We start from the raw sequence: 27,954 nt of genomic DNA on the forward strand, positions 1-27,954 counted from the left end.
AAGATCCGCCTATTTTGCACAGAGCTAAGCCTTGTCTTGAGGCAGCAGAGGGAGTATTTTGGCAATATTTTGCTTCCTTCCTATTTTGGGATTGTTTACAACCTGTACTGACTATATCGCATGTATAAACAACACGACAAGCCATAGTCTAACACCTATGGTGTTAAATGTGATCACGGTCAAATACTCATCCTATACTAGGGGAACGGTGGCAAAGTATGATTGCGAAATTGTTAGATTTGTTATAATGGCTTTATACCCTGTCCGTTCGCAAGAATATTTTGTGCTACGTAAATGTGATTGTCAGGAGCAGAGTATTGGTACAAATGTAACAGCAAATAGGATTACGGGGCAGTAACTGACTTACAATAAATTATAAAACAAATCATAAAATATAATTTTAAGATATCCTTGTTATATGTAATTTAAGATGGAAATGGTTATACATCTGTACTGGTCATTTACTGTGAACCAGTTGGACTGTCCTGAACTATTTCAATGCTCTATAACAACTTGAAGTATTGTAGTTAACATCAGTTTAATAAAACGCAGAGCTGCACTTAGACAAAACACACATACTCATTAAAGTGAACGAATATTAACTACAGGATAATTTAACCTCGGGCGATTTTTCGAATGTATTTTTCTCTCTCTTCGTTTGTGTTTACTGAGATGTCAAATGCAACAAGCGATTCCGCTTGAAAAATGAACGAGTGGAGGTTTGAAATAATAAGGCTGATCATTTATTGATACATAATTCCCGTTTCGCGCCCACTGTTCGGTGCATTTAAGGGCATGCAAATGTGAAAGCTGAGCGGAGGCTCCAATTGCTCTGATTTAGCCATGTTATAATTGTTCTGAAACTTGCTCCAAATTAGATTATGATGAGGATTTAAAAAAATATATATATAACGTATTAATAAAATTGAAGTTACAAGTATAGTTCCATATTCAGTGTAAACTATAATTTTAAGGTATACGTGGCAAATGTGAGGTTAGATTGTGCTGAGACAACATTGCTCTTTACAGATTCTACCTGATTTAAGGAGTGTTTCCAAATTTCCACTAACTGCAGTATTTTGGGTTTCTTTAAAAGTATTTTAATCCTGGTCTGTAAATAACCTTACAGAAATAAACAGAATCCCATAAATTGTTAGCTTAGATATCATGTTCTACCAGCAATCACTATAGTAAAGACACACACCGCGGAAAAGACAGAGACTTTTCCCATGTGACAGCCCTGACAAATGATCATGAGGGCTCTCTATTCCCATGAAAGGCGGGAATTAATTTGTGTTAAACGCTGCCCTGATGGAAGGAATGAGCGGCACTGGATTTCTCCGTCCCTTCCCGGTATGATCAGCACGGCAGCAAAATCCAGCTCTCATTCTCCCACCGGGTGAACTGTCTTTCGGAAGGGTGACTCCGTGATTGTGAAAGCAGAACAGCTATCCGTTCTGATCAATCCCTTTCAGCCTTCCAGTGACTTGCTGGCTGCTATCTCCTGGCCAAATCTAACTGGCAACACTCCTTCAACATTCTCTGCCAAAGGAGTTCGCTGTGTATCTACTGAGTCAATGCTGGTATTGCAATCACTGTGATCAGTTCCGGATTATTAAACAGGTAAAATGGATGGCTCTGGGGTTTTTTTTTGTTATTTTGGTTCATTTTGAAAACGAAGAATGTGTAAGGGCTAACAACATGTGTTGGTGTATCAGTGTGTGGCAAACAATTCTGTTTTGATCATTTCACTTGCAAAAATAATGGGCAAACTGAATAAACGGGATTGAAGATAATTGTGATAATTGTACTTCACTAGAAAAGTCTTTCTTGGAAACGTTTATTTCATGTGACAGGGAGTATATTTTCTGGGTGAAATGGTGAGCTTGTTATTCTATTTCAGCTGTTTTCGGTAGCTGAAATGCTTTTTGGAAAGAACTTTTAGGTGTAATTGTTGCAATATTAATGCTACAACTTTGCTCCAAAACAGATGGAAAATAGAATTTATATCGGATGAAACCGCGCCTTCGTACATGTGCTGTATATTTTCAAACACGGTTAGCGTATTATTCAACATTGCTAATATTTAACGTTTAATAACGATAATGAGTTAACTTGAAAATAAAAGTGCAATTTGATCGAAATCATTGGAATGGATATTAAATCGCGGGTGGTTCTTTTACGTGTGTATAACTCAAGAACAATTTCACTTTGTATCCATTACTAAAGACAAATTATGTCACATAAGAACCAGATCAATACAATTAATGGTCACCATTTCAAGTGTTCATCCTTTTAGTTGTTTCTCGATATGTTTGCTATTTTCCCAATCTGTGAGTTGATTTATGAATGGTTCCGCTTTTCCAGCTTGGATCGGTCACGTTTTACTGACATTTCCTGCTGTCCCTCTCATTAAAACGAATTGACGAGGACTCGAGGCTTGAGGCGGTGAAGAGATCAGAAGCGCGCAGGGCTCCCATGATCAAAGCCAAACTCCCCAGCCTGATGTCTTCAGTCGTGGCTCCAGTCCAGGAGTTTAACAGAATGGAGACCAAGAAAGTGGAGCTGATCCTGGTGAAGGAACAGAATGGCGTTCAGTTCACCAACTCCACTTTGATCAGCTCCCCTCAACCTTCTGGAGAAGGAGATTGTGAGACCGTGAGCAGGGAGACGTGGGCCAAGAAGATCGATTTCCTTCTCTCAGTTATTGGCTTTGCCGTGGACTTGGCCAATGTCTGGAGATTTCCTTACCTTTGTTATCGCAACGGCGGAGGTAGGAAGCCTGCGCCACTAGTAACTCTCTTTTCCCATCTCTCTTAAATGTTTTAGCCCAGGTGATTTTCTTAAGAAAACGTGCATTAACCCTAACCTATGTTAACAATTTATCAGATTATGTGCGCTGTGACAGGCTGAGTGGGCTCCAGTGATAATGATCGTTTGTTAGTTTAGCTTTTTTATTCCAGAGGCTAAATCAAAACCAGGAAGTGTAATCTGACAATATCTTCCCACCCCCTCCCCAGTCATTTTCCGTCTGCTCCGTGGCTTAAGGACACTTCAATTCCGAATGTGCATCCAGTTAATTTATTGAATTAGTAATTGCAAATATAGAGAAGTATTTCACTGAGATATCAAATAATCGCTAAATCTTTGTAATATAGATTAGTGAATTGATAAAGTGAAAACATGCTATTATTTTCTTTGAAGTTCCTTTATCACTTGGTACAGAGCGCTTGTCTCTCAATGTACCCCATTGGTGATTCCTGTTTGCAACACAGTTATTACTGTGTGACTAAGGACATGTACAGCTCGGTTCTCCGGGCTGAGGATACACAGCCGTAAACATGCTAAAGGTTCTTTATTTTCCTGCAGGGGCATTTCTCGTTCCGTACCTGTTCTTTATGTTCATTGCTGGAATGCCACTGTTTTATATGGAGTTGGCGCTGGGACAGTTCAACAGGGAAGGGGCTGCCGGAGTTTGGAAGATCTGCCCCATATTTAAAGGTAATCAGCTCCTTTTGCCTTTTCAAAGGTGGGGGAATATAAGCTCGGATATACACTCTCAGTCACTTCTTACTGCCCTGTACGACAGAGAGTGCATGTGTAGATGTCGAATAAGATACCATAAAGTATGTTTTTAATAGCCTCAAGGACAAGCTCTCCTCTCTTTAAGAACGGGTGAAGTTGCTAGTACACGGGAATTATAGTTCAGCATGAGTCAATACGTTCAGAAAAGGAGCGAAAAAATGCGAAATATTAAAATTACAGAGTTCTATTTCTGCTGGGCAGTTACTGATCCAAACTCTGAAAGAAGATTTTTACAATACAATTATTACCAATGCATTCAGGGTTATTGTGTCTTTTGAAAAATTCTGATCTACATTGTTAAATCTCCATGGTAATCTCAACACCAGCAGTTGGTAACCGCACAATTTTCAATGTTGACAGTTATATATGATTAATGTCTATGTCCTATCAGATGTTGCGGTTTGAACTGTTTCACAGGTGCTCATAACTGTTTTCAGCCTTAATGTTCTAAAAATATGCACCGCTTCTCGGTCATTATAGTTAACAAATAAGAGTATTTCAGAGCAGGTATCTTTGTGTACTAATTTGTGGGGAAATCAGACAGTGGAGAGGCAAAAACTCACTAAAGAAACTTGGGTTCAGAGCATATTCCACATGTTTCTCTGAGGACTTAGCTGCACCCAGTGCCAATCTTCTCTGTGTTTCAGCTAAGACTGTCAATGTGGCGAGCGCTTCATGGTGTAGGTACACACACTCTTCAATGCAGGAAACCCCACAAAAAGGAAATGGTGCTAGGCAAAATATTCCCTAAAATATTAGCTGTCAGATAAATGTTTATTCAATATTTATTACTGTCCTTTGCTCATTGGATTGGTTCTCTAAAAACATCTACAAAGCTTTTGGTTCAAGCTTTTGCAGGTCTGTTGTGGTAAATACCAGATACAAATATCTGATGATTACATTTATTAAAGAGCATTGGAAACAAAATCGGAATACCTTCTTGTAATTTTGGTTCTGGTCAAATGAGGTTTAGTTTTATTTAAATCGAAGTTATTTTAGGGAATATTGCATTTGTAAATAATACTTTATCATACGTATATAATGATATGGATTTAGACATGAAGGATCAACATTCCCTGTAGGAATCCCATACGCTGTCTTTGGATTTAAATGCTAAATTGAAGGAGATATGAATCATCATCATTTAACACTAATTAATAAAACAAATCTTTACCATAGCCAGTATTTAAATTTCCATCTCCAGCTATTGAGGGGAGAGCTACAAAAGAGTCCAGAGGGGCAATTTTTTCACACAGGCTGGTGAGTGTCTGGAACAAGCTGCCAGAGGTAGTAGTAGAGGCGGGTACAATTTTGTCTTTTAAAAAAAGTTTAGACAGTTACATTGGGTAAGATGGGTATAGAGGGATATGGGCCAAATGTGGACAATTGGGAATAGCTTAGTGGTAAAAACTGGGTGGCATGGACAATTTGGGCTGAAGGGCCTGTTTCCATGCTGTAAACCTCTATGACTTTATTGACCTGATAAAGGAGAATAAACACAAAAACATAATGATAATTCTTTTAAAAATCTAATGTAGAACTGAGCCAAAAGGAAAGGTTTTCTGAGGCATTGTGGAGCTTGGCTAATATTCTTGTGGTGATAGTGATGATATGATTGATGGACCATATAAAAACCACAACACAAATCAATTACACACGCATACCCCATCAAAATGTCTCTGAAGCAATATCAACTTAAACAAGGCAAGTTTCTTGACATGCGATAGCACATATAACAGTAGCTAATAGTCTTGGCAATCAAATGATGAATAATGTTGCATTTGTTAATACCTTTTGAAGTGTGTCATCATTCATAGAGGATCACCCATGATCACACTGAATGGCGGAGTAGTCTTGATGGGCTGAACAGCCTACTCTTATTCTCAATGTTTCTATGAAGTGTATGAGCAGTTATTATCTGCACTCATTGGTTGCTGCTGGCTTTGCACAGGCCTCAAATGGAGTAAAATCATCTTAAAATTGACAGTTTAGATATTATTAAAATATATGCAATGTGATTTCAAGTCAACAATCTAAACTCAGGCTTCAGTTATTACTTATAGAATACTTGCTTAATGAACTCACACTTTGTGATACTCCTAAGGGAAGGTGATGGCATAGTGGTATTATCTCTAGACTATTAATCCAGAAACTCAGCTAATGTTCTGGGAACCTGGGTTCGAATCCCGCCATAGCAGATGGTGGAATTTGAATTCAATAAAAATTATCTGGAATTAAGAATCTACTGATGACTATGATTTGTTGATTGTCAGAAAAACCCATCTGGCTCCTTTAGGGAAGGAAATCTGCTGTTCTTACCTGTCTGGTCTACATGTGACTCCAGAGCCACAGCAATGTGGTTGACTCTCAATTGCCCTCCAACGGCAACTAAGGATGGGCAATAGATGCTGGCCAGCCGGTAACACCCATATGCCATGAATGAATAAAAAAAAACTTTTGAAGTCCTCAGTTAGGTTGCACACTTGTAATCACTACCCACTATTCTCTACTTTATCAACATTTGGAGTAATTTTTTGCAATGAATGGTATTGTCATGATTTTACTTTGATTAGAAACATTCCTGATTCTACTTTTAAAATAACAATGAAGAGCTACACCAGACATTGATTCTCTGATTTCTGCACAATTGTTTCAGGTGTTGGCTTCACAGTTATCCTAATTGCACTCTATGTTGGTTTCTACTACAATGTAATCATTGCCTGGGCTCTCTATTATCTGTTCTCATCCTTTACCATGGAGCTACCCTGGATCCACTGCAACAACAGTTGGAATAGTCCCAATTGCTCTGAGTTTACCAACTTTACTCAGCAAAACACCTCCACAAAATACTATGAGTACAAAAACAATCCTGCAGCTGAGTACTATGAGTAAGTAGACAAGTTTTCTTACAGCTACTCCTGGTATTAGATGTTGTCTTTCATCGTATTACCCTTGCCTAAAAGCAATTTATCCTTTTATCTTGTAACGCTGGTTCTGATTTGTTAATTCTTCTGGTATGTGTCATTATTCATGAAATGTGCCGGCAGTCATCATCTATGCTCATTGGTTGCTAAGTAAGGATAAAGTTTTTGCTTCTTTGTAACTTTATTACAGGGCAGCTTTGACAGGAATATAATCCGGAGACTGGAGGGAATTGAAAATGTCAAAAAGAATACTCATTTTCTTCCTCAAACTTTGTTTCTTTGCCCTTTTTTCTCTCTTCACCCTCTAGACTTATATTTTTATGGTCATTGCTTCTCTGCAGTTTACTTTCTTGTTCCATCTAAGCTTTGAATACATCATTCAACACAGAATATTTTTACTCATTTGCTTTCTCTACCTCTCTCTCTCCCTCTCTTGCTTTCTCTCTTTAGCAATATTTTCATGATCATTGCTCCTCTGCACTTCAGTTTCTTGTTTCTTCTAAACTTAACCACATCATTCCATTTACCCATCTTCCTATAACTAAGTTTTAAAATCAAGGCTTATCACATGATTTCTAATTTCAACTCACACATTTGGAAAATATTCAATCAAGAGAGAGTTCCGTGCTGGTCGCCTCCATCGTTAAGGACGAGGATATCTGTGGAGCCTCCTGACCAGAATGTTGCAACACTGCAGGGCTTAGATCTGATCTGTTAGTTGTGGGATTGCTTATCTCTGTTTATTACTTGTTGCTTCTGCTGTTTGGCACACAAGTAGTCCTGTGTTGTAGCTTCACCAGGTTGACACCTAATTTTTAGGGATGCCTGGTGTTACTTCTAGCATGTCCTCCTGCACTCTTCATTGAACAAGGGTTGATTCCCTGACTTGATGGTAATGATAGAGTGGGGGATATGCTGGGCCATGAGGCTACATATTGTGGTTGAATACAATCTGCTGCTGATGGAGCCCACATACATGGATGCCCAGTATTGAGCTGCTAGTTCTGTTTGAAGTCTATCCCATTTAGCACGATGATAGTGCCACACAACAAGATGGTGGGTATCCTCAACGTGAAGACAGGACTTTGTTTACACAGGGACAAAGACTAGGTCACTCCTACCGATACTATCATGGACAGAAGCATCTGTGGCAGGCAGGTTGGTGAGGATGAGGTCTAGTATGTTTTACCCTCTTGTTGGTTCCCTCACCACCTGTGGCAGACCTAGTCAATAGCTATGTCCTTTAGGACTTGACCAGCCTGACATAGTCATACTCACTAAATCATAGCTTACAGACAATATCCCAGACACCATCCTCACCAGCCCTAGATATGTCCTGAACCACCAGAACGACAGACTCAGCAGAGGCGATGGTACAGTGGTATACAACTGAGAGATTGTTGCCCTGGGAGTACCCAACATCCATGAAGGATGGCATCAGGTCAAATTTGGGCCAGGAAATCTCCAACTGATTACCACTTGCCACCCTCCCTCGGCTGATGAATATTTCGCCATGTTGAGCCACTTGGAGGAAGCACTTGGTGTCACAAGGGCACAGAATGTGCTCTCGATGAGGGACCTCAATGCCTAGCATCAAGACTAACACAGTAGCACAACTATTGACTGAGCTGGCCGGGTCCTAAAAGACATATTTGCTAGACTAGGACTGCAGCAGGAGGTGAGGGAAACCAACAAAATGAAGAAACTTACTAGACTTTGTCCTTACCAATCTACCTGTCACACATGCATCTGTTCAGGACAATATGGGTACGAATGACCAACTCACAGTCCTTGAGAAGACAAAGTCCTGTCTTCACACTGAGGATATCCTGCACAGTGTTGTGTGGCACTATTGCCACGCTAAATGGTATAGATTCAGAACAGATCTAACATCACAAAACTGGGCATCTATGAGGTGCCGTGGGCCATCGTCAGCAACAGAGGTTTATTCAACCACAATTTGTAACCAAATGGAATGGCATATCACTCATTGTACTATTACCTTCAAGACAAGGGATTAACCCTGGTTCAATAATGAATGCAAGAGTATATGCCAGGAGCATTGTCAGGCATACCTAAAAATGAGATGTCAACCTTGTGAAGCTGCAGTGCAGGATTACCTATATGTCAAATCGTGGAAGCAGCATGCAATAGACAGAGCTAAATGATCCACAACCAATAGATCATATCAAAGCTGTGCAGTCCTGCCACATCCAATGGTGGTGAATAATTAAACAACTAAGTGGAGGAAGAAAAACTATAAATACTTCCATTCTCAATGATGAGGGAGCCAGCACATTAGTGCAAAAGACAAGGCTGGAACATTTGCAACCATCTTCAGTCAGAAGTGCTGAGTGGATGATCCATGTCAGCCTTCCCCCGACATCCCGAGCACCACATATGTCAACCTTCAGCCAATTTGTTTCATTCTACATGATATCAAAAAATGGCTGAATGAACTGAATACTGCAAAGTCTATGAGCCCTGACAAGATTCCCGCAATAGTACTGAAGAACTATTCTTTAGAACTAGCTGTATCCCTGGTTGAGCTGTTCCAGTATAGCCACAACACTGGCATCAACTTGACAATAAGGAAAATTGCTCAGGAAGGTCTAGTCCACCAAAAGCAGGACAAATCTAATCCAGTCAATTAACCCCCATTAGTGTCCTCTCAATTATCAGCAAAGTGATGAAAGGTGTTTTCGACAGTGCTATCTACTAGCACTTACACAGAACTAACCTGCTCACTAATGCTCAGTTTGGGTTCTGCCAGGTTCCTGACCTCATAACAGTCTTGGGTCGAAATATGAACAAAAGAGCTGAACTCAAGGGGAGAGGTGAGAGTGATAACCCTTGAAATCAGGACAACAGTTGACCAAGTGTGGCATCAAGGAGTCTAGGCAAAATTGAAATTAATGGGAATCAGGAGGAAACTCCCCACTGGTTGGAGTCATACTTAGTACAAAGGAATATAATTGTGGTTATTGGAGGGCAATCGTCTCAGTCCTCACAGCACCAGGGACCTGAGTTCGATTCCTGGCTCGGGTCACTGTCTGTGTGGAGTTTGCATCTTCTCCCCGTGTCTGCGTGAGTTTCCTCAGGGTGCTCTGGTTTCCTCCCAGAATCCAAAGATGTGCAGGCTAGGCTGATTGGCCATGTTAAATTTCCCGTTAGTGTCAGGGGAATTGGCAAGGTATGTGGGGTTGTGGGGATAGTACCTGGGGGGGATTGTTGTCGGTGCAGGCTCGATGGGTCGAACAGCACTGTAGAGATTCCATGATTCCTGGGATATTGTCGCAGGAGTTCCTCAGCATAATGTCCTCGGCCCAACCATTAAAGTTGCTTCATAAATTACCCTCCCTCCATCATAAGGTCAGAAGTAGGAATGTTTGCCGATGATTGCACAATGTTCAGCACCATTTACAATTCCTAAGATACTAAAACAACCCATGCCCACAAACAGGTTTGAGGTAATAAGTCGTAAGTAACATTTGTGCCACACAAGTGCCAGGCAATGACCATCTTCAACAGGAGAGAATCTAACAATCTCTTCTTGATATTCAATGGCATTACCATCGCTGAATTCCCCATTAAGATCCTGGAGGTTATCTTTGAAAAGTTACCGAACTGGACCAGCCATATAACTGTAGCTGCAAGAGCAGGTAGGAGGCTGGGAATTCAGTGGCAAGTAACTCACTTCCTGACTTCCCAAAGCCTACACACCATCTACAAGGCACAAGTCACGAGTGTGCCTCCACTAGCTTGGTTGAGTGCAGGTTCAACAAAACTCAAGAAATTCAACACCATCCAGGGCAAAGAAGTTTACTTCCATAAGCACATAAGAATTAGGAGCAAGAGTAGGCCATTTGAACCCTCAAACCTGCTCCGCCATTCAATAAGGTCATGGCTGATCTTTTCATAGATTCAGCTCCGCTTACCCGCCCACTCACCATGACCTTAATTCCTTTACTGTTCAAAAATCTATCTATCTTTTCCTTAAAAACATTCAATGAGGTAGTCTCAACTGCTTTACTAGGCAGGGAATTCCACAGATTCACAACCCTTTGTGTGAAGAAGTTCCTCCTCAACTCCGTCCTAAATCTGCTCCCCCTTATTTTGAGGCTATGCCCCTTGGTTCTAGTTTCACCAGCTAGTGGAAACAATGTCCCTGCTTCAATCATACCTATTCCCTTCATAATTTTATATGTTTCTATATTATCCCCCTTCATTCTTCTAAATTATAATGAGTATAGCCCCAGTCTACTCCGTCTCTCCTCATAAGTCAATCCTCTCAATTCCGGAATCGACCTAATGAATCTTCTCTACACTCCCTCCAGTGCCAATATATTCTTTCCCAAGTAAGGAGACCAAAACTGTACACAGTTTTAATCATCATCCATCCACCACCTTAAACATTCACTCCCTTCACCACCGGCACACAGCAGCAGCAAGGTGCACCATCTACAAGCTGCACCGGCCTAAGTGTTGTAAAATTTACCTGTGAGACAAAATCATAATTTACACTGTCTCACAGATACTTTGCTGTAGGCAGGACCTGCTGTGTTTCTTAGTCTGTTGATGTATGCAGTCACTTTGTTTTGCAAGGGAACACAGACTGATGTCCAGTCATTTCATTTTACATTTGAAACATGATAGTTTTATATAAAATGGGTTTCAAGCTCATTATTTGCAGTCAGACAGAAATGCCTACATTATCATCTCTCACTGAAAATATTAGAAGTATAAGTTCTTTTAATGCTACCTTTGCTCAAGAAAAGTTACAGTTTTGCTATCCTCAGTGATAAGGCAGAAACAAATACAGCAAATCATGAATCTCTATGAAGATTAAAATCACCCCCAATATTTGCAATACATTTTTCACAAGCTGCCATTATTTCTTCACGTATACTCTGTCCTTCAGTATAGTTATTGTTAGAGAGCCTATAAACTATAGCCATCACTGACTTCATTCCTTTGCTATTTCTTATCTCCACCCAAACTGACTTTGCACCTGGATCTTCCTCCACAATATAATTTCTCACTACTGAACTTTATTAACTGAGCTATATTCCTACATTCCTTCCTCCCTATCATTTTGCAATGTCAAATATCCTTGAATATTATGACTATGTCTTTGTAATAGCTATCAAATCATACCCATTTATTTATATTTGTTCCTCAGTTCAACTATCTTGTTATGAATGCTGCATATATATATATATATATATATATATATATATATATATAGAGTATTTATTTCTGTCTCCTTAGTAATTTCCCTTCCTCTGTGCAGCCAGAGCCAAGTGTGTAGTCCCAGCCAGGTTTGTGGTACCATGGGAGACTTAACTGTACAGGAGGGGAAGAAGAAACAAGAAAGATCAGTAATGATAGGGGATTCGTTAGTTAGGAGAGCAGGCAGGTGTTTCTGTGGCCGTAGACATGACTCCAGGATGGTATGTTACCTCCTTGGTGCCAAGATCAAAGATATCACGGAGCGGCTGCAGGACATTCTGGTGGGGGGAAGGCCAGTGTGATCAGCAGAAGTTGTGATCCATGTTGGAAAGAAGTGACTTAGCAAGAAAAGGAGCTTAGCAATGAAAGCAGATACTAAAGGGCCAGGAAGGAGGTTGAAAAGCACCACCTCTAAAGCAGTACTCTCATGATTACTCCAAGTCCCACTTCTCCCAGAAATAGGAGCAATTGAACACATGGCTGGAAAGCTGGTAAAAGAGGGAAGGCATCAAATTTCTGAGGCATAGGACCGGTTCTGAGATAGGTGAGACCTGTACAAGTTGGACGGTCTGCAAGGAAATCTGCTCATGCTTTTAGTAGCAGTTTAAACTAGATTGGCAGATGTCACAAACCCAGCTGATGTTATTTGTGAGAATGTCCCAACCTACGGCACCAGTTTGTGTGATGGTGTATAGCTTTCTATACAAAAATGATGTGAGGAGCCATGTGTGAGACCCAGTGAAGACAGTAACCAGCTCAGTCATGATATAATACTTATTAAAGATTATTACGATAAAGAAAAGACACATATATACAAACAGGAGTGTAATGTTATGTATAAGGACCACTGAACACTGCCACACAGTTTAACTGGAAATTATTCTTTTAGATCCAAATTGCGTTTATGAGATCTGGGCTGGAATTCTCTGGCCGTTCATGTCCCGCCACCACTGCTAGCGAGGACGGAGAATTTGGCGTTCAGTCAAATCTCCATTCACCACAGCAGGATTGGAGAATCCCACCCAGTACTCTTTCAGGACTTCCCCCTTCCCAAACAACATTCAATTCAATAGATCCATAAGTAAACACCAGCTTATAGTTACCACACTGTATACAATTGGATAGTTATTCTAGGGAACATCTCTTCTCGGTTCAGCAAAGATATGGGTTTTACCTGCCTCCATGCTCTTGCTTCTGGTCTGCAAGCCAGACCAAGCTTACAGACTGTTTGGTGCAATCTGCCCCTCCGGCTGCTCGATGGATACTGCCCCTCAGGCTGCTAGATGGACACTGCCCCTCAGGCTGCTAGATGGACACTGCCCCTCAGGCCGCTAGGTGGACACTGCCCCTCAGGCTGCTAGATGGACACTGCCCCTCAGGCCGCTAGGTGGATACTGCCCCTCAGGCTGCTAGATGGACACTGCCCCTCAGGCCGCTAGGTGGACACTGCCCCTCAGGCTGCTAGATGGACACTGCCCCTCAGGCCGCTAGGTGGATACTGCCCCTCAGGCTGCTAGATGGACACTGCCCCTCAGGCCGCTAGGCGGATACTGCCCCTCAGGCCGCTAGATGGACACTGCCCCTCAGGCTGCTAGATGGACACTGCCCCTCAGGCCGCTAGGTGGATACTGCCCCTCAGGCTGCTAGATGGACACTGCCCCTCAGGCCGCTAGATGGATACTGCCCCTCAGGCCGCTAGGCGGATACTACCCCTCAGGCCGCTAGGCGGATACTGCCCCTCAGGCCGCTAGGTGGATACTGCCCCTCAGGCCGCTAGGTGGATACTGCCCCTCAGGCCACTAGGTGGACACTGCCCCTCAGGCCGCTAGATGGATACTGCCCCTCAGGCCGCTAGGCAGATACTGCCCCTCAGGCCGCTAGGCGGATACTACCCCTCAGGCCGCGAGGTGGATACTGCCCCTCCGGCTGCTAAATGGATACTACCCCTCAGGCCGCTAGGCGGATACTGCCCCTCAGGCCGCTAGATGGATACTGCCTCTCAGGCTGCTAGATGGATACTGCCCCTCAGGCCGCTAGGCGGATACTACCCCTCAGGCCGCTAGATGGATACTGCCCCTCAGGCCGCTAGGCGGATACTACCCCTCAGGCCGCTAGGCGGATACTGCCCCTCAGCCTGCTAGATAGATACTGCCCCTCAGGCCGCTAGGTGGATACTGCCCCTCAGGCTGCTGGATGGACACTGCCTCTCAGGCCGCTAGGTGGATACTGCCCCTCAGGCCGCTAGATGGACACAGCCCCTCAGGCCGCTAGATGGACACAGCCCCTCAGGCCCTAGGGGGATACTGCCCCTCAGGCTGCTAGGTGGACACTGCCCCTCAGGCCGCTAGGGGGATACTGCCCCTCAGGCCGCTAGATGGACACAGCCCCTCAGGCCGCTAGATGGACACTGTCCCTCAGGCCACTAGATGGATACTGTCCCTCAGGCCGCTAGGTGGATACTGCCTCTCAGGCCGCTAGGTGGATACTGCTCCTCAGGCTGCAGGATGGATACTGCCCCTCAGGCTGCTAGATGGAATCAGCCCCTCAGGTTATGAGATGGCTATTGCCTCTGGGACTTTTGAATGGAATCTGTCTCCCTGCTTCCACGAAAATGTTGCCAATTTTACTATTATTTCCCTTTGATGGTTCTTTCTGTGTTTTGGCAGTCTGTTCCCTCATCTTTTGTAGATCTAAATGATCCCTGGTTGGTGCCATTATCTACACAAAGTGTTTCCTATTAGCCGGGCAATGTATTTTCTTAAGGCTGTCTACAAATGCTAATCCTGTTATTGGGATTCACATTCTGTGAAATACCTTTTGAAATCCTGGTGACTTTTAACCTGCTGGCACATTGATGACACAGGGAAATGGGATTCTGAGGACAAAGTTAAAGCAGAGAATAGGAGATGGAAAATTAGTGAATGATTCTGAAAAGCAGAAAAAGCACAGGTGACCATGGGGGTCTAGGAGGCTGTGGCCCAAGTTCCACACTCCACATATTCACATACATGCATGATGCACTTAATTTAGAACTTTTTTGATTACATCTTACTCTAATACCATACTATTTCCCACCCTGCTGCTATCCATCTCTCCCAGTTCTCAGTGCTGCTTATTTCTCCTGGCACTCACCCCCCAACTTAGGCCACCACTAGAGTATTACATCCAGTTCTGGTTCTTGCACTTCAGCAAAGATGTGGGAGGCCCATAAGAGGATGTAGGAGATTTACCAGAATGAGGGATTTTAACAAAAGGAGAAGTTGGGATATTCTTCTTGGTGGAAGGCAATTGAGGGCAGATTTGATAGAAGTGCACAAGATTAAGTGAAGTTTAGATAAGATAACCAAAGAAAAGCCTTTTCCATTAGCTAATGGTACAATGTCCAGCAGGTAGGATATGAGGTAGAACATTTTTACACAGCAATATGTAATAACTTGCAACTTGTTGCCTATCAGATTACTGTAAGTGGTAATTATGATTAAATAAAATTGGATGGACAGAGATGGATTTACTGTTCATGGGGCCCCATGCTCACCTTCATTTCCACCACCGTCTATACTATCACGCCCCTCCCACCCTCACCCCACAGAATGTAAAGATATAAGCCATAAAAATACACAAATTTATCACTGCTTTAGAGATTTTTAACTTTTAAAAGTAGTCCTGTATGAAGAATTGCTGAATTGAAATCCAAGCTGCTGTCAGAATGACAGTAAAGATGGTCAATATTGCCATGTCTTGAGACGAGCAAACATGGAACTTGCTGATGAGCAACGAGTTGGAAAAATCAGCCAATGACATTGCAACAGCACAGGTCAGTGCTGGACAGAATGAGCCAGTCCAGTGTAGGAGCAAATACTCTAATCAACAAGATGCAAATACTGCCCTTCAGTGTATGCCAGACTCTCATTCAGTTGCAGAAGTTAACTCCCTTATTTCCTCTCACAAAATCAAAGAAATGATTTCTATAAATTCACGTGAGTGGAGTGTCCAGTGAATCCAAGTCTACTATCGGTGGTTCTGTCTGTAAGATTCCATTCTTTGTCCTGAAGAAAGTTTCTGAAGCCCAGACTTGATGGTGATGGTGGTTAGAACTATCAGTATGTGACCAGCTGCAACCATTCTATCAGATCATCAGTGGTACATTTTGAAAAACAGAACTTAAACAAGAGCATATGGAAGATGGACAGATTTTTACGATTTTTTTGTTTCATCCTTTGTTGGCAAGGAAATTTGGATAGCTTTATTTCTATACTTTTTCTTCACAAAATCACAATTGCGTCATCGTAGGTAAAATCTTATAAAGATGCACTTTCAATCATCAATATTTCTGAACTTGTCATTTATTGCTGACTCGTCATAATTCACAAATCATTTCAAATCAGAAACATTTGTGATAAGTATTGTTTCCACATGTGGAAAAGTTGCCTGCAAACCATCACGTACAAATCAGCTGGTGATCTTGAAGCACAGAGCTCATCACTATTGATGAAATTAATAAATTGTTTTACTTCATCTTCAAAAAGATTTGTGTCATGTCCTCCTGGTAGATTCACTCAATTTCTTACCACAGTGGCTTTTAGCTTTCTCATCCAAATTTCTGTTGAAAGGCATGCTATGGTTCAACCGTTTTCTTTAGAGATTCACTTCTACTTTGAATTTTCCCATTATTGTGTCATAAATAACATTGGTAGTCTCAATGATAATCTTCTCTTTCCCTTTTAAAGTGATTCCATTAGTTTAATTGAAAAATTACTTCCTGAATCTTGTAGGTTTCTCATCACCAGAGGAACCTATATTTTTTGTTAATGTTAGTGCCTCACTTCCTCCCAGCTGTTGTCATTTCGAACTTCCATGACAGAACTTTTAACTGAGGTTAACAATTGTGCATCATTCAATAATGTTGTATCAAATTTTTCAGTGATTTGTTGACAGCATTTATATTGCTTCAGCTTTCACATGTGGTTTTTCTAAATTAGATGCAGTTATGTCTAATAAGGTTTCCTTTATATCAGCAACGTTCATTTTCAAAGTCAAAACAACACCTGCACAAACAGAGCACCTGATGTCACCGATTTCTTTTGACCATCAAATGTTTTCCATTTGCCTGCTTCAAGTGTGATTGCAACATATTACATTGATACGTGGAACCCAAAAAAAAGGCATACATGTTTTGAACAAAGTCAAAAAATTTGCAGAGACCTCACAGGATTCAGCCGTAGCATTGCAGATTAAAATGGAGTGACTAGAACATGGGATGAACAATGCACAGGGGTTTCCATTGTTTAGACTTGCTTGTAGTCCTGAATGTTTTCCTGTCACATTTGAGGCAATTGTTGATACTCAAACCTAAATTTACAATGATTTCCAAAACAGTTCCCTCCAGACACTCGGAAGTATAGGATTGTAACTGGATAAAACAAAGCGATTGCTGTACAACTTCACCATAGTCACGTATCTTAAAATTAACATTAATTGTCCACATTAAGGGCGGCAAGGTGGCGCGCTGGTTAGCACTGCTGTCTCACTGCTCCATGGACCCAGGTTCAATTCCGACCTTGGATGTCTGTCTGTGTGGAACTTGCATGGTATCCCCGCATAGGCATAAGTTTTCACAGGGTGCTCCGGTTTCCTCCCACTGTGTGGCGTAGTGTGTGTGGTGTGTGTGTGGCTCATTGTGTGATGGACTGGGGTCCCGTCCTGGGTGTACCCTGCCTAATACCCTGTGATGTGTGTGTGTCAGGATAGACTCCGACTCCTCATGACCTTGAATTGGAGTAATTTACATATTTGAAAGAATACACACATAACTTTAATGTGAGCTTTAGCAATGTCCCTTCCAACATTACTCCAGTTAGAGTACCCACTGGCGAATGTTTGTTTCCCTTGACTAGGATCAGGGAATCATTTGCAAACATAAAAACAGTTATAGGTTTTTGAAAAAATTGCTGGATTTTTAATCTCCATCATCCCGTTTCTCTTCACCCTCAAAAATAGGATTTGTGAAAATTTCTAACCTATTTTCGGCTTCCAACCTCTAACACTTTTCTCAAATTTTCCATATTACCAATATTTTCTGGTTTATTTAGTATGAAATAATCTATCATATCCAGTGGAACATATTTAGATCATAAGGCAATGTCTACAGGGTCAATTTCTTGCCTCATTTCAACAGCAATATCTTGTAGTTCGATTGCCATTTCAGAGTCCACTTCTTGTTCAACATTTTCAGATGATGTGGTATCTTCGGAAATCAGTAAGTCTAACTCATCACATAATTCACCCATGCTTTTGGTGGATGAAGATGAAAGTGCAGTTTGTGCACTGTTCCCTACTTCAAACTTTTTAAAGTAAAATGATAAAGTAACTTTTGCCTAGCTTCGTCCCCTTGCCTTATTTTGAATTTTCTGCATTTTTGACTGCCAGATTGATAGTGTCGCTTCATATTGCTAAAGACACTGATCTTAATTTTAATAGATTTTCTGAAAGAGCAGGCTTCTGCACGGTCAATCCCATGTTAATTCACACTCTGCAAAAATTGGATTAATCTTTTAGTGATGAAGCAGTGATTCTGGATTTCAAGCCTCGCGGTGCCTAGATGTAGCAACATTGGCGACATTCTGCTCCCTGGACCTAGAATACCTGACGCTAAAATGCCGTCCTTACTACCTTCCACAGGAGTTCACCTGTCATCCTGACAGCAGTTTACATCCCACCCCACTTGGATGTGAAGACCACGCCGGACGAAATATACACCATTTCAAATAGCCTTGAGACGCGACACCCTGCGGCTTTGTTCATCATGATGTGGAGTAAGAAGTCTCACAACACCAGGTTAAAGTCCAACAGGTTTCTGGCCATCGTGGCCAGGGACTTCAATGAGGCCAAGCTTAAGAGCATCCTACCAAGATACTACCAACATGTCTCCTGTTCCACCAGAGGCACAAACACCTGAGACTACTGCTACACAAATATCAAACATGCCTACCGCTCTATTGCCCGCCTACACTTTGGCAAATCAGACCACAAGGCTGTGCTCTTGCTCCCAGCTTACAAGCAAAAACTGAAATGGGAGAATCCGTCAAAGAAGGTTGTGCAATGTTGGTCTGAGGAATCGGGTGATCTGCTACGGGACTGCTTAGAGTCAGTGGATTGGTCAGTATTTAAAAACTCTGCGACCAGCCTGAACGAGTACGCCACTACAGTAACTGACTTCATTAGTAAGTGTGTAGAAGACTGTGTGCCAAAGAAGCAAATCCGTGTGTTTCCCAACCGGAGACCATGGATGAACAGGGATATCCACTGGTTGCTGAAGTCCAGGTCTGAGGCGTTCAAGTCAGACGACCCTGACCTATACAAGAAAACCAGATACAATCTAAGTCGAGCGGTGTTCAGTCGTCAACAATCACCAGGCAAGAGTGTTCTCTTCCTGTTGGGGAACACTGCAGCGGTCACGGGCATTCGGCCTCTGATCTTCGGGTAAGCGTTCTCCAAGGCGGCCTTCATGACACATGACAACGCAGAGTCGCTGAGCAGAAACTGATAGCCAAGTTCCGCACACATGAGGACGGCCTTGGGATCTTGGGTTCATGTCACACTATCTGTAACCCCCACGACTTGCCTGGGCTTGCAAAATCTTACGAACTGTCCCGGCTGGAGACAATACACATCTCTTTAACCTGTACTTAACGCTCTCTCCACTCACATTGTCTGTACCTTTAAAACTTGATTACCTGTAAAGACTCGCATTCCAACTATTATTTTGTAAATTGAGTTTGTCTTTATGTGCCCTGTTTGTGAACAGAACTCCCACTCACCTGACAAAGGGGCAGCACTCCGAAAGCTAGTGGTTTTTGCTACCAAATAAACCTGTTGGACTTTAACCTGGTGTTGTGAGACTTCTTACCCCAGTCCAACGCCGGCATCTCCACATCATGACTGTGCAAGAAAGCCAGATATAAACTTTGGAGATCAAACAAAGATGCCAAGAGACAGAGCCGACCAAGCTAGAGTTCCAGGCTAGTCACACGGATCCCCACTGACTATGACAAAGTCTGCAAGACACAACAGGCTACAAGATGAAGGCATGTAAATTCGCTGGCACCAATACACCCCTCCCTGATGAGCTCAATGCATTCTACGCCCATTTTGTGCCAGCGGTCAGTGAGAGCACGCACTCCACCCCGGAAGCCTCGGATGAACCTGTATCCGAGGTCACCATTGCAGATGTCAGAGCAGCCTTCTCGAAGGTCAACTCACAGAAAGTGACTGGCCCGGATGGGGTACCTGGACGAGCACTCAGATCTTGCGCAGATCAGCTGGCGGGGATATTCGCAGACATCTTCAACCTCTCTTTACAACAATCTGAGGTCCCTATCTGCTTCAAGAAGATGACCATCATCCCGCTACCAAAGAAAAGCCAAGCAGCGTGCCTTAATGACTATCGTCCAGTGGCTCTGACATCCATCATTTATGAAGTGCTTCGAAAGATTAGTCATGGCACAAATCAATTCCTCCCTCCCAAATTGCCTGGATCCACTACAGTTCGCTTACCGCCACAACAGGTCCACAGCAGACACCCTTGCCTGCACTCAACCCTGGAACACCTAGATATCAAAGACATCTATGTCAGACTCCTATTTATTGACTACAGCTCAGCCTTCAACACCATTATTCCTAAGAAACCCATCTCCAAACTCCATGGCCTGGGGCTCGGCTCCTCCCTGTGCAACTGGATCCTGAACTTCCTAACCCACAGATCACAATCAGTAAGGATAGGCAACAACACCTCCTCCACGATCACCCTCAACAAAGTTGCCCCACAAGGCTGCGTCCTCAGCCCCTTACTATACTCCTTATACACCTATGACTGGCCAAATTCCCCTCCAACTCGATTTTCAAGTTTGCTGTTGATGCCACCATAGTAGGGTCGGATCTCAAACGATGATGAGATGGAGTACAAGAATGAGATAGAGAATCTGGTGAACTGGTGCGATGACAATACTCTCTCCCTCAATGTCAACAAAATGAAGTAGATAGTCGTCGACTTCAGGAAGCGTAGTGGAGGACATGCCCCTGTCTACATTAATGGGGAAGAAGTGGAAATGGTCGGTTTTTAGGTGTCCAGATCAACAAACAACCTGTTCTGGTCCCCCCATGCCGACGCTATAGTTAAGAGAGCCCACCAATGCCTCTACTTTCTCAGAAGAGCAAGGAAATTTGGCATGTCCGCTATGACTCTTGCCAACTTTTCTTGGTGCACCAACGAAAACATTCTGGTTGTATCACAATTTGGTATGGCTCCTGCTCTGCCCAAGATCGCAAGAAACTACAAAGGGTTGTGAACGAATCCCAGTCCATCACTCAAACCAGCCTCGCACCCATTGATTCCGTCTACACTTCCTGCTGTCTTGGAAAAGCAACCATGCACCCCAACATATTCTCTTCCACCCTCTTCCGTCAGGAAAAAGATACAAAAGCTGAGGTCATGTCCCAACTGACTCAAAAACAGCTTCTTCCCTGCTGCCATCAGACTTTTGAATGGACCTACCTCACATTAAGTTGATCTTTCTCTACACCCCAGCTATGATTGTGACACTACATTCTGCACTCTCTCCTTTCCTTCTCTATATACGGTATGCTTTGTCTGTATAGCGCACAAGAAACAATACTTTTCACTGTATACTAATACATGCGACAATAATAAATCAAATCAACACTCACTTGACTCTTTTTTCCATTCCCCTCTCACAAAATCTCACTCCCTCTAAAATGCAACTCAGCCCTCACACACTCTCCTCCCCTGATCCCTCACACCCATCCTCCATTCCCTCACAGTCTCCCCAACCCTCACATTCTTCTATTCACTCTTTTGAGGTCTTCAAGGCAGCCTCCTTCCTCACTCGTCGTCGCCTTGTGCTGGTAAGGCTTGATTTGGTGCCCCTTTGCCTTGCTGTTGCTGGCTGGCCTGCCCTCAGCCCCAGGGGAGTCGAGTTGCCCCTTGCCTGCTTCCCTCACTGCTCGACGGTGCTGACCTCGTGGCTTTCCCCTGATGCCTCACCTTGCTGTTGCTGACTGGCCTGCACTCAGCCCTGGCTGGGATACGTTGCTCCTCACCTGCTCCCCTCTCTGCTTGATGGCTGCTGACTGATTACCTCACCTTGGCCTGTTGCTTTCGCCCGGCATCTCGCCTCGTTGTTGCTGGCTGGTCTGTCCTCAGCCCCAAGTCGAGAAACCTGCTGGCTGCACATTTTCTCACACAGGATCTTCTGCCTCAGCCTCCCTCCCTCCTTGCCTCATCGCCCCTCAATCCTCGTGCCACCTCAATGTTGAACCAGTCTATTTTCCCACTATAAGGGGATTTGACCAATAAGAGTTTGATGTCGCTCTGCATTACCTGACAATAGGCTCAACAAATACAAATAAGCCTATCAGCAAAATGGAGCATTACCAGGCTCTGACTGGTGCCTAACCACACACACACACACACACACACACACGCGTGCGCCGGTACCTGTGCCCAGGCACAGTGTGTCTCACTGTAAATCAACCTCTGGGCACTAGTGGAAAATGAAGCTGGAGGATTAAGGGGAATGATCAGAGAAATGAGACTGATCAAATTGCTCACAGAAAGCAGGCATAGACATTGAGCTGTATGGCCCTCCTGTATGCTGTAATGACTCCATGACTCAATTTGATACTGAAAACCCACTGATTAAAAGGTATTGATATGTTCTATTGGCTATGATGTTATTAAAGATCTGTATTAGTTACCCGACAGTCTGAAAGATGTGCTGGTCTGGTGCATTGGCCATGTTAAATTCTCCCTCAGTGTACCTCAACAGATGCCGGAGTGTGGCGACTAGGGGATTTTCACAATAACTTCATTGCAGTGTTAATGTAGGCCTACTTGTGACACTAATAAATAAACTTTAAAGCATAATCTGGTCAATTTCCATACTGGTTCTTCAATAATACATCCTGCTGCATTAAAGAGGACAATAGCAATCTTTGTGTGTATACTGGTGCTACAATAATAATGTCAATTATATTGCAAAGTAAGTTTATGGTATTATGAGAAATGTTTTAGTGAATAGAAAAGTTAAAAACAATTCTTGTCTAAGTGAGTATATTTATACTTTTGTTTCTAAACAGACGTGGTGTTCTACATCTTCATGAAAGTGTTGGGATCCATGACATTGGCAAGCCCAGATGGCAGCTGACTTGCTGTTTGTTTGTGGTTATTATCATTCTTTACTTCAGCCTGTGGAAAGGAGTTCGAACTTCTGGCAAGGTTAGCCAAATTGTGTTAAATTCTAACATCAATGAGCCATACAGACAAACAGATTTAACTGTGTGGATCAAAAATCAAATCAAATATTGTTTCAAATATTCAAACAAATACCATTGCAAAAAACACAGAAAAGAGGTTTTGGTTGTATGTATTTTTATTTTCAAAAAAAGGCATTCATGTTTCTGGAGGAATATACAAAACAACTAACTTTAAATATGAAGTTACCAGTCTTAATACTTGCATTTCTGTACAGCCCAGATGCATTCTCATTGATACCTAATAAAGTTTGATCAATATTGGACAAGGCCACATTGGGTGCCAGATTCAAGATTGCAGCTTGAACAAGTAAATCATTAATGCTAAATTGTATTAGTATTCACCAATATTGGGATTGTGTCTCAGAATTTGCTGTTAAGATTTGTTGATTTTAAGACTTTTACCTCTGCCATTCTCTTCTTTTTATTTCAAGATTGATTAGTTTTACTCTTGAATCAGGAGATTATGTTTACTGGTCAAAACCTTGTCCAATGATAACATAACCCAAGATGAAACAATGAAACTCTGAAGATGTACGCGGGATACTAAAATTTAATTTGACAGTCACACTGATTAATATTTAACGATATGAAGCAGAAATTAAAGAAAAAATTGGTTTCATTTGCGACTTTTAAGCAAATGAGAGAATAACATTCACAGTAAATCTCACCATCACGGATTTAATTTTCTCAGAAAAGAAAATAATGTAATACGCCATATTACTACATATAGTAGCTTAAATCACAGAATCATAGAATCCCTACTGTGCAAAAAGAAGCCATTCGCCCATTGAACCTGCACCAACAACAATCCCACCCAGGCCCTATCCCTGTCACCCCACCTATTTACCCTAGCTAGTCCCCCTGACACTAAGGGGCAATTTAACATGGCCAATCCACCCAACCAGCACATCTTTGGAGGAAACTGGAGCACCTGGAGGAAATCCACGCAGGCACGGGGAGAATGTGCAAACTCCACACAGACAGTGATCCAAGCCGGGAATCGAACCCGGGTCTGTGGTGCTGTGAGGCAGCAGTGCCAACCACTGTACCACCATTCACTTTTTAAAAATCAACTCATTTCTTTGATTTGAATTAACTCTAACTTAAGCAGACCTTGGCTCCAGACTATTACTCACTGTAGGTTTCCCACAACTCACCTGAATTGAGTAATGTGTTTCCATGTTCTTTAATTCATTACATAGACAGAAAGCCAATGGCCAACCAATCAAGGGGATTAGCCAGTAGGGTTATCATTTAAATCAGTTCCTGCTCCTGAATACACCCCTAGAAATTGTCTTCTGCTATACGTACATGCACATGGTGATGTTAACATCATTGAATAAAAGTTGGATCTCATTGTACCCATTTTATGGGTATAAAATGGGCATCTGCTGCACGATAAAAACAGAAAGTTCTGGAAATACTTAGCAAGTCAGGCAGCATCTGTGGAGAGAAAAGCAAAGTTAACCTTTCAGATCTGCTGCCCTCTGAAGGTCACAGACCTGAAATGTTAATTCTGTGCGTGATCTTACCTGCCATTCACGCCACACTCCCACTGCAGGGAAGTCAGAGAATTTGGCAGTGAATATCAAATCTCCGTTTGCTGTGGCAGGATGGGAAAATCCCACTGGTGTGAACGGTGGTAAGATTCTGGCCTCTGATTTTCTCTCCACAGATGCTGCCAGTCTTTCCAGTCTTCTGTTTTTACTTCAGATTTCCAGCATCTGCAACATTTTGCTTTTGCATAATCTTTTGATTTGATTTATTATTGTCATATGTATTAGTATACAGTGAAAAGTATTCTTGAGTCGGTTGGTACATGACTTCAGACGTTTGTATCTTTTTTCGAACAGAAGAAGGTGGAAGAGAGTATGTCCGGGTGTGTGGAGTCCTTAATTATACTGGCTGCTTTGCCGAAGCAGCGGGAAGTGTAGACAGAGTAAATGGATGGGAGGCTGGTTTGCGTGATGGATTGGGCTACATTCACAACCTTTTGTAGTTTCTTGCGAGCTTGGGCAGAGCAGAAGCCATACCAAGCTGTGATACAACCAGAAAGAGGGCTTTCTATGGTGCGTTAGTGAGAGTCATAGCTGACATGCCAAGTTTCTTTAGTCTTCTGAGAAAGTAGAGGCATTGGTGGGCTTTCTTAACGATAGTGTCGGCAAGGGGAGACCAGGGCAGGTTGTTGGTGATCTGGACACCTAAAAACTTGAAGCTCTCAACCACTTCTATTTCATCCCCATTGATGTAGACGGGCATGTTCTCCACTACGCTTCCTGAAGTAGATGACAATCTTCATTTTGTTGACATTGAGGAAGAGATTATTGTCATCGCACCAGTTCACCAGATTCTCTATCTCACTCCTGTACTCTGTCTCATCATTGTTAAAGATCCGACCCACTACAGTGGTGTTGTCAGCAAACTTGAAAATCGATTTGGAGGGGAATGTGGCCACACAGCCATAGGTGTATAAGGAGTCTTGTAGGGGCTGAGAACACAGCCTTGTGGGGCACCAGTGTTGAGGATGATCGTGGAGCAGGCGTTGTTGCCTATCCTTACTGATTGTGGTCTGTGAGTTAGAAAGTTCAGGATCCAGTCGCACAGGGAGGAGCCGAGGTTCAGGCCACGGAGTTTGGAGATGAGTTTCGTAGGAATAATAGTGTTGAAGGCTGAGCTGTAGTCAATAAATAGGAGTCTGACATTGGTGTCTTTGTTATCTAGGTGTTCCAGGATTGAGTGCAGGCCCAGAGAGATGGCATCTGCTGTGGATCTGTTCCAATGGTAGGTGAACTGTAGTGGATCCAGGTAGTCCAGGAGGCTGGAATTGATTCGTGCTATGATTAACCTTTCGAAGCACTTCATAATAATGGATGTTAGAGGCACTGGATTATAGTCAGTAGGGCACGCTGCTTGGTTTTTCTTTGGTACTGGGATGATGGTCATCTTCCTGAAGCAGATAGGGACCTCAGATTGTTGTAAAGAGAGGTTGAAAATGTCTGTGAATACCCCCGCCAGCTGATCCGTGCAGGACCTGAGTGCTCGACCGGGTACCCCATCCGAGCCAGTCTCTTTCCGTAGGTTGACCTTCAAGAAGGCTGCTCTGACATCTGCAATGGTGACCTCAGATACAGATTCATCCAAGGCTTCCAGGGTGGAGGTTGTACTCTCACTGACCTCTTGCTCAAAACGGGTGTAGAATGCATTGAGCTCATCAGGGAGGGGTATATTGGAGCCGGCGATTTTTCATGCCTTCAGCCTGTTATGTCATGCAAACCTTGCCATAGTCGGCGGGGGTCTAGCCTAGGACTCTATCTTGGTCTGGTACTGTCTTTTGGCATCTTTGATGGATCTTCTTAGATTGTATCTGGTTTTCTTGTATAGATCAGGGTCATCTGACTTGAATGCCTCAGACCTGGACTTCAGCAAGCAGTGGATATCCTTGTTCATGCATGGTTTCCGGTTGGGAAACACGTGGATTTGCTTCTTTGGCACACTGTCTTCTACACACCTACTAATCAAGTCAATTACTGTGGTGGCATACTCGTTCAGGCTGGTCACAGAGTTTTTAAATACTGACCATTTCACTGACGCTAAGCAATCATGTAGGAGATCATCCGATTCCTCAGACCAACATTGCACGACTTTCTTTGATGGATTCTCCCCCTTCAGTTTTTGCTTGTAAACCGGGAGCAGAAGCACAGCCTTGTAGTCTGATTTGCCAAAGTGTGGGCAGGCGATAGAGTGGTAGGCATATTTGATATTTGTGTAGCAGTGGTCTCGGATGTTTTAGCCTCTGGTGGAACAGGAGACGTGGTGGTCTGGACAATATTGGGTGTTAAGATCCCATACTCAGAGGATGGTTTAACATATCCAACCCCTTTTTTCATTGCCCCTGGCTGCCATCTGAAACAGGCTTCAGAGCCTTAAAGAGGTAAGTAGGGGGGCTTACCACCTGCTTTAACTCCTTCTAGAAAATTGGACATCAGAAAGCAGAGGGAGTGGGCCTGCCTGACCCTGGCTGCCACCAAAAGGCTAACTTTGAAGGAAAATATATATTTTTAAAAGATGTTGCTATGGAGCCAGGTGGAGCACGCGTGTTTCCCCAAAACACGCCAGAATTCTGATTGGCTACCCTCTCACTGCCACTGCACTCACTCCAACCACTACCTATCAGGCAAGCTGACCAGAATTAATCTACTTAAAACTGCCTAACAGGCACCGACAGCTCAGACAACAACTGTTTTCATTTCATCAAGTATGGGCTGCATTTGAGCTCAAGACATAGAGATGAAAGAAAGTATACAAGTGCCCTGCACAATATGATCCGAACCCTTTATAAAACTTGGTGCATTTCTAAATTCATTCTGAAATGATTTTATCACAATTAATATTATTTTGTATGCCTGGGTGTTGTATTAAAAAAATCAGTTTCTTGAGAAGTGAAATTGTAAAATGTGCTTTTCTTAGGTATCATCAAAATGGATTTGATTCTCATATTCATGTTCAATTATCTTCACATGTACTTGTAAATTTAATTTACTTTTGTGATTTTTGTGCTCATATCGTGAAGGTAATCATGAACATAATATTGAATTTCTCCTGTTTTAAATGCTTTGAAGCTTCAACATAAATGAAGACCAGTCTAATAAACAAATCAATAAAATGTTCAAAAATATTAAATTCAATTTGTTTTCTCTTAACACAACAGGTTGTCTGGATTACTGCCACAATGCCATACGTGGTTCTTACTATTCTGCTGCTTCGTGGAGTTACTCTTCCTGGAGCGATAGATGGAATCAAAGCATATCTCAGCGTTGACTTCTTACGTCTCCGTAAAGCCTCAGTAAGCCTTTAAGACCAGAGTCTCAGCACTTCTGCGGTG

General features: G+C 42.7%; 1 protein-coding gene across 1 annotated transcript in view; it reads left to right on the top strand.

The window, feature by feature from the left end:
• The first annotated feature begins 2,478 nt into the window (after positions 1–2,478).
• The window catches only part of slc6a3 (solute carrier family 6 member 3), a 74,014-nt gene continuing 48,538 nt past the window's right edge, over positions 2,479–27,954 (top strand). Inside the window, exons 1-5 of the mRNA XM_078228576.1 lie at positions 2,479–2,773; positions 3,370–3,501; positions 6,242–6,473; positions 22,896–23,034; positions 27,781–27,915. Coding sequence (XP_078084702.1) covers positions 2,479–2,773; positions 3,370–3,501; positions 6,242–6,473; positions 22,896–23,034; positions 27,781–27,915 — 933 coding nt within the window. The remainder of the gene's footprint in view (positions 2,774–3,369; positions 3,502–6,241; positions 6,474–22,895; positions 23,035–27,780; positions 27,916–27,954) is intronic.

Source organism: Mustelus asterias, chromosome 2 (genome assembly GCF_964213995.1).
Source record: "Mustelus asterias chromosome 2, sMusAst1.hap1.1, whole genome shotgun sequence".
Classification (NCBI taxonomy): Eukaryota; Metazoa; Chordata; class Chondrichthyes; order Carcharhiniformes; family Triakidae; genus Mustelus; species Mustelus asterias.